Consider the following 7,173-nt stretch of genomic DNA (forward strand, 5'->3'; position numbering starts at 1 on the left):
CTATTAGCATGTTGTATTTTATCTGGCCACTCTATCCGTAAATTCCAGCTCTTGTGGAGTGTATGGCTTAAAGTGTTTCTTATCGCGCCTAAACAGGATTATAGAACCTTTCCGCCCCATTCCTTCGCGCGCTTTGTGGGAGACAACTAATAACTTCTCTGACAGGCTCCTTCGGGGTATTATCTTTGAGTGCTCTGTGTGGAATAGTAGCAGCTTGTAGCTCATCAAAGTGCCCATTCCTTACCATCCTTCTCCCCTCCTTCTCCTCCTCCTTCTTCTCCTCCTTCTCCTCCTTTCTTCTCCTCCTCCTCCTCCTCTCCTCCTCTCCTCTCCTCCTTCTCCTCCTCCTCCTTCTCCTCCTCCTCCTCCTCCTCCTTGGTGGGTGGGTGGGTGGGTGGGTGGTAGGTAGGTAGGAAGCACATGTCCGTCTCCAAACTGTCCGTCTGTCTTCAAAGGAAGTGTCCTTCTGTTCATCTGGAGGCCAGTCTGACCAGAAACAGACGGACAGGCAGGCTGTCTTCTTCTCGCTGGGTGGGATATACAGGACAGGAAGGTCTCTCGGTCATCGACCGTATTATCACTGTCCATCCACAGTTCAATGTTTGTTAAATAAGGATTTCTACCACGGCTGTTGCAGTGTCTGAACTGCTGGGAAGATCCACTGTGAGGTCAGCCTTCTGGGCTGGGACATCACTATCACACTGGCTGCTGCAGTCCCTTCTCTGGGGCTCGGAGTAGGGGAGAGGCAGGGCCAGGGGGGCGCGGGGGTGTTGGTGGGGGGGCCGGGACAGAGGAGACACTGCAGCAGCCGTCTGGTCATCAGAGAGGCTCTTTCCTACAAAACACAAACAACAAGAGGAAGCTGGTTAATTACCAGATCACAGACAACAAGAGGAAATTGGTTAATTACCAGATCACAGACAACAAGAGGAAGCTGGTTAATTACCAGACCACAGACAACAAGAGGAAGCTGGTTAATTACCAGATCACAGACAACAAGAGGAAGCTGGTTAATTACAAGATCACAGACAACAAGATGAAGTTGGTTAATTGACATCTGTTGTGTGAGCTTCTCTGCCACGTCTATTGCAGAGCGTCTGTCCCGGAGCGGAGATGACATACTGTACATGCATTCTGTTACTAAAATATGCAGTCATCTATTTGATGAATGTCCCCTCACTGGGTCCTCTCCCCAAACTCTAGGTTTTTTTAAGAAGTGCCACATTCTGCCTGGCGACACTAAGCAGCCCGCCAGTTGTCTCAGAGTTAATAGGCTGTTTTTAGAACTGACATTCCTCCAGGTGTTATGAACTGTGACCCCCCCCCCCCAGAAGACTAAAAAGAAGAAGACAGAGCGATGTCATAATTCTCCAGATTCTTCAGGAAGTAGCTATATCTGCACTGAACTCTAGGCTCCCACGTGAACTTCCTGATCATCTCTGTCTTCTCCTACTTTTTCCATCTGCGTCCCGAATGCCCCCCCCCCCACCCCCCACCCACTGCCCTAACATACGTACAGCCTACTTTTGACCAGAACTTATGGACCCTTGACAAAAGTAGTGCACAACTACTAATAGGGAATAAGGTTCCATACGGGCTTCGTCACAAAGTAGTGTCACTATATAGGGAATAGGGTTCATTGGCAGCACTGGTTCAAAAGTAGTGCACTAACTGTAGGCGTAATTTGGGATGAGGACCATAATCTTCCTGACATGAATGTATGGCCTTGGCTATAGCGCTCTCACTTTTCCCCAGATGGGTCGCTCCACTGTGCCATTGAAGGAGTGGATGTTTGAGGCGTTGGCAGCGTGCTGATGGCAGCCGGGACGGACCTGGCAGGGCGGAGGGCCTGACCTCTCTATGTGACGTAAGACATAGTACACCCATGATCACTGGCGTCCTTCTCAGTAGCTGGAGTGCAGCGCTAGAGATTCATAAGAGACACATACAATACAAGAGATTTACATAATGTAACTGTCCAGATGCGATTTTGTGTCATCCAGCTTGAGAAGATTGAACAGGAGAAAGGGCTAAGTAGACGTATGTACTGTTCTCCATCTCCTGATGTCTGTAGGCTGGGGCAGTGTGGTCGTTGAATGCTGTTGTTGGGTGAGTGTTTGATGAGCTGCTGTCTCTCTGAGCTGCGGGCGGTCTGGCTGCGTCCATAGCGAACTGCCTCATGGTGCTCCTCTCCAGTACTGATTCTGTTCCCAGTGTGTGATGTCAGCCTCCAGCAGCCAGGTCCTCTCTTTCTCTCTAGCCAGCTGCTTGCATGTCAGACACCATGGACTCACAGCACACAAGCAGAGAGAGAAGGCCAGGACCGCTAGCCGTCGCTGTGGGACTGACAAACTGAACGAAGAAGGGGTTGTGGTTAGAAAATAAGGTAATGGAGAATGTTTCAAAACGTACAGAGGATAGATCTTAGTTTTGTAAGACTGGTTTAACACTACAACACAGCTTTGGAGTTTGTCAAATATGACAGTGTCAAGTGTGGATCATGAAGGCAGCACTTAAGTGCAATACATATGTGTGTGTGTGTGTGTGTGTGTGTGGATGTGTGTGTGTGTGTGTGGTGTGTGTGTGGTGTGTGTGTTGTGTGTGTGTGTGTGTGTGTGTTGTGTGTGTGTGGTGTGTGTTGTGTGTTGTGTGTGGTGGTGTGTGATGTGTGTGTGTGGTGTGTGTGTGTGTACCTGTGAGGTGGTGGTGTGTGTGGCTGTGTGGTGTTGTGCGGTCGTGTGGTGTAGTGGTGTGTGTCGTGTGTGTGGTGTTGCGTGCTCAACGTCGTGTCTCCTCTCCTGCTCACCTTGCTGATCGGAGGCTTCTTCATGCTCCTGCTCCAAGCCTGGTCCTTCAGCCTCACGTTCAGGGCTTCTCTCTTCTACAGGCTGCCTGTAGTGGGCCCAGGGCACTCTGCAGCCGCTCAACCTTCTCTACGTACGCCCTCTTCCCATAAGCTCCTCCTCCAGGGCCAAGTTCGGGTCTCTGCGACCCCAGGGCCATCCATAACCTCCCGGCGCCGAAGCCACTCCCTCCCCGGAGCCACGCAGACGCTGCACCTCCCGCTGCTGCTCCTCATCTAAGGAGAGAGAGAGAGAGAGGAGAGAGGTAGAGAGAGAGAGGGTAGAGAGAAGAGAGAGAGTGTAGAGAGAAGAGAGAGAGAGAGAGAGAGAGGGAAAGAGAAGAGAGAGGAGAGAGGAGAGGTAAAGGAGAGAGGGAGAGAGAGAGAGAGAGAGAGAGAGAGAGAGAGGAGTAGAGAGAGAGAGAGAGAGAGGGAAGAGAGAGGAGAGAGGAAAAGAGGGGAGGATACGTATGAATATGTTAGGATAATGGCCGCTACAGATGTTACCTATCACATGATCTCTCAGTGAGTAGATCCTCAGAAACGCACCCATTCCCAGAGTATCTTCATTGGATTCCATTCAGTTAACTCAGTTAGTCCATAAACGGATTCTTAAGAATGTAAGAGAGTTTCCACTTCAACAGTTGTGGTACTGTGAACTCTACGGGGAGGTGAACATTAATCTTTCTCCGGGGGGGGTGTTTGTCTGAGGTTAATACCTGAGGAATGCCTTAGCCTAACAGTCACTTTAGTTGTAGTTGTCGTAAACGGGTCAACAGTCCAAACACAAATCTTTCTTTTGTAGACTGTCATTCAAAGCCATCCAAATAGCCTGACACCAACTGTAATGTCCCCGTCAGCTACATTTATTAAAGACAAAACTTATACAGAGAGGACGAGATAACTAGAAAGCAAGATGGGCCGCTTAAACCTCATTTAAAAGTCAGGGTTACACAACCAGAGAGCAACATGTAAAGGTTTTGCATGTTAGTTGTCAACACATGTCCAACTATAGTGTGTTTTTCCTCTCATATGCAGCTTCTGTTTTGTTATGGCTTCATAATTCATCATAAGACACAAGCAGTAACACCTTCTCTAACCCCACCAATTGAACATTCCTCAGAGGGTATCATTGCTTCCTTGGAGGGCCAACAGGCAGGGTAGTGTGACAGTTTCAATTGAACGTTGTTATTCTGCCGCATAAGGACGCACTTTAAGCTGACTTAATAAGTTCATTCTCAAATACAAATTACCAAGTTCGCTAAAATAATAGTGGGGAAGTTTTAACACAAAATGCGTGCAGTTCCTTTTGCCAAAATGCTAGACAATAACAGCATTGAAGAGTCGGGCTAACCTGATCACAAACTGACCAGTCTACTTCACATACTGAGGTAACAAAATGCCAAAGATAGAGAGATACAGTCTCTGTCCAGGAGTCAGGGTGCTGTGGAGTGCGGAAGCAGAGGGGGAGGGGACATTCCAGTGAACCTGAACAGCCTGAAATGCCCCCCCCCCCCCCCCCCCACACTCCCCAAATAAAATGTATAGGAATCAGGCTACATTGACTGTTAATCAGAGGTCTCTTCACAGTCCCGCAGGTCTAGAACATAGGATGTGAAACACACCAGTATTAAATAGATCCATGACTACATGGGAACTCTTTGCCAACCCCCAGGTAACTCAACTACCCATAAAACCAGGTTAAAAAACACACATTACGGCACAACGGGAACTTGAAGATACACAGATGTTTTTTAAAAATATATTTGTTATTGTATTATGTAGTGTCATGTGATACGTGGGTTGGGATAACAACTGTGACATGTTGTTGTCTCGCCTGGCTATCTTAAGATGAATGCACTAGCTGTGGGTTGCTCCCGATGGGAGATCTGCTGAATGACTAAATTGTAATGTAAATCTAGTGCTGTATATTTATCTATATTATTTGTTGTGTTTGTATCCTGTTTGGACTCCAGACGAGTAGCTACTACTACTACGAGTAGCTACTACTACTACTACTACTACTACTACTACTACTACTACTACTACTACTACTACTACTACTACTACTACTACGAGTAGCTACTACTACTACGAGTAGCTACTATACTTACTACTACTAGAGTAGCTACTACTACTACATCTACTACTACTACTACTACTACTACTACTTACTACTACTACTACTACTACTACTGCTACTACTACTACTACTACTACTACTACTACTACTACTACTACTACTACTACTACTCTACTACTACTACTACTACTACGAGTAGCTACTACCTACTACGAGTAGCTACTACTACACTACTACCTACTACTACTACTATACTACTACTACTATACTAACTACTACTACTACTACTACTATTACTACTACTACTACTACTACTACTATGATTACTATTATTACTACTATTACTACTATTACTATTGCTACTACTGCTACTACTACTACTACTACTACTACTACTACTACTACTACTACTACTACTACTGCTGCTGCTGCTACTACTACTGCTGCTACTACTGCTGCTGCTGCTGCTGCTGCTACTACTAAGGGCTGTGAATAATGGCTGGTGTTCAAGTGCCAAGAGCGACTCTGTTAGCAGGCCGGGTGGGAGGGAGGAGAAGGGAATGTACCCTCTGGCCTCATCCCCACAACACAACACAACACAACACAACACAACAGACCATATTAATGTGGCGGAGAAATCAGTCATAGCCTGCCACAGACTGCCAGGGTGACTGTTTACATAATGCCAGGGTGACTGTTTACATAATGCCAGGGTGACTGTTTACATAATGCCAGGGTGACTGTTTCACAAAACAGGATCTGAAAACAATCCCTCTTGCCCAGTGCAGTTCCTTGCCTCTACAGAAGGTCAAGAGATTATGAATTGCAAATAACCAAGAAGAAAGTCAGTGTTTCCTCGTTCCTCTCTCTCATGTTTGGGGAGGCATCCGATGTCGACTTACTTTGTTCGAGGAGCTTGGCGAAGGCTTGCTGCTTCTGGTTGGCAGATTCAACATCTTTGGTTACTCGCTGTTTTGTAGCAGTGTCCAGACGATCTACAGGTGGAAGAGAGAGAGGGGAGGGAGATCGATTAACATCTAGCTATCTATTACTACTTATTGTGGGGAGAGACATACTTAAACCACAAGGGCTCCCTGCTCCTGGTTATTAAGCCTTTAGCTTTATTTTGTACAGGTAAGTCCATCAACAACAACAAAAAAGATTCTTATTTACAATGACTAACTGTGTTAGCATTAGCATCTAGCCGCTGGTAGCCTTACCTCTGAGGTCTCTGTTGAAGTCGTGTAGTCTCTTGATCTCTGACTCCAGTTTGTTCCTCATGGTTTTCTCCAGGGTCTCTCTCTTGGCTGAGCCCTTCATCAGGGTCTCGTAGGCCTCAGATATCTTCTGGATCTCTACTTCCAGCTGGACGGAAACACAAGAGGAGGACACTGTCAGTCTGAGGGTCTCTAGCTTTAAACACAGCTCATCCCCAACAGTGGTCACATGTTGAGGGGCTTTTTTTGGGGGGGGGGGGCAGGCCTCAGATGTGGAAACATAAAAGCCTGAAAACTCTGGTCCAAAGTCCTGACAGTGGAAAAGCAGCATTAAAAAAAAACGCAGGATTTAAGAGCTGACCCTAAAGAGATCCGTGGTCTCACGAGACTATGATGTCATACAGAACCTATGAGACATGTGAATTGCTTGTCTGGCCTGCTCATTGTGTAAGTACTGCAGTGTGCCCTAAGCAAACGACTAACACTCTGCTCTTTAAAGAGAAGTGGGAATCCACATTCCTGACTGAGCGGTTATGAGTCCCACGTGTCTGGGCGTTCATCTCTCCCCGTGGCATTCTGCCAACGTGGAGGAGGAGGAGCAGGATAAGGAGGAAGAGGAACAGGAGGGGCAGGAGGACAAAGGAGCCAGAGATATAGAGGACAGTCCAGTCTCTGAAAACAGGAGCACTACTAGTGCCTTCAACAGAATGTGTTAATAAGACACTATCAGGTAGCAAGCACATGCATGACAATCCCCACAAGTAGCAAATAAAGTTTTAAGGAATGTAGTCATAAGCTTCCATGTGAAAAGAGTTGTGTGTGTGGAAGGTAGAGGAGTCTGAATGAAAAGACAGACGAAAGTGTCTTCTCAATGTACTTTCAGATGTGAAAATAACCTGTGTATGAGTCTCTGTCTGTTACTAAAATAAACTGTGTATGAGTCTCTGTCTGTTACTAAAATAACCTGTAAATGAGTCTCTGTCTGTTACTAAAATAACCTGTAAATGAGTCTCTGTCTGTTACTAAAATAA

General features: G+C 46.5%; 1 protein-coding gene across 1 annotated transcript in view; it reads right to left on the reverse strand.

Annotated features, from left to right (window-relative positions):
* Positions 1–605: 605 nt before the first annotated feature.
* The window catches only part of LOC112071661 (angiomotin-like 2a), a 13,501-nt gene continuing 6,933 nt past the window's right edge, over positions 606–7,173 (reverse strand). The window contains exons 4-7 of the mRNA XM_024139090.1: positions 6,146–6,290; positions 5,828–5,920; positions 2,942–3,079; positions 606–835 (exon numbers count right to left, since the gene is read on the reverse strand). Of these exons, the coding sequence (XP_023994858.1) occupies positions 606–835; positions 2,942–3,079; positions 5,828–5,920; positions 6,146–6,290 (606 nt within the window). The remainder of the gene's footprint in view (positions 836–2,941; positions 3,080–5,827; positions 5,921–6,145; positions 6,291–7,173) is intronic.

Source organism: Salvelinus sp. IW2-2015, unplaced genomic scaffold (assembly GCF_002910315.2).
Source record: "Salvelinus sp. IW2-2015 unplaced genomic scaffold, ASM291031v2 Un_scaffold1676, whole genome shotgun sequence".
NCBI lineage: Eukaryota > Metazoa > Chordata > Actinopteri > Salmoniformes > Salmonidae > Salvelinus > Salvelinus sp. IW2-2015.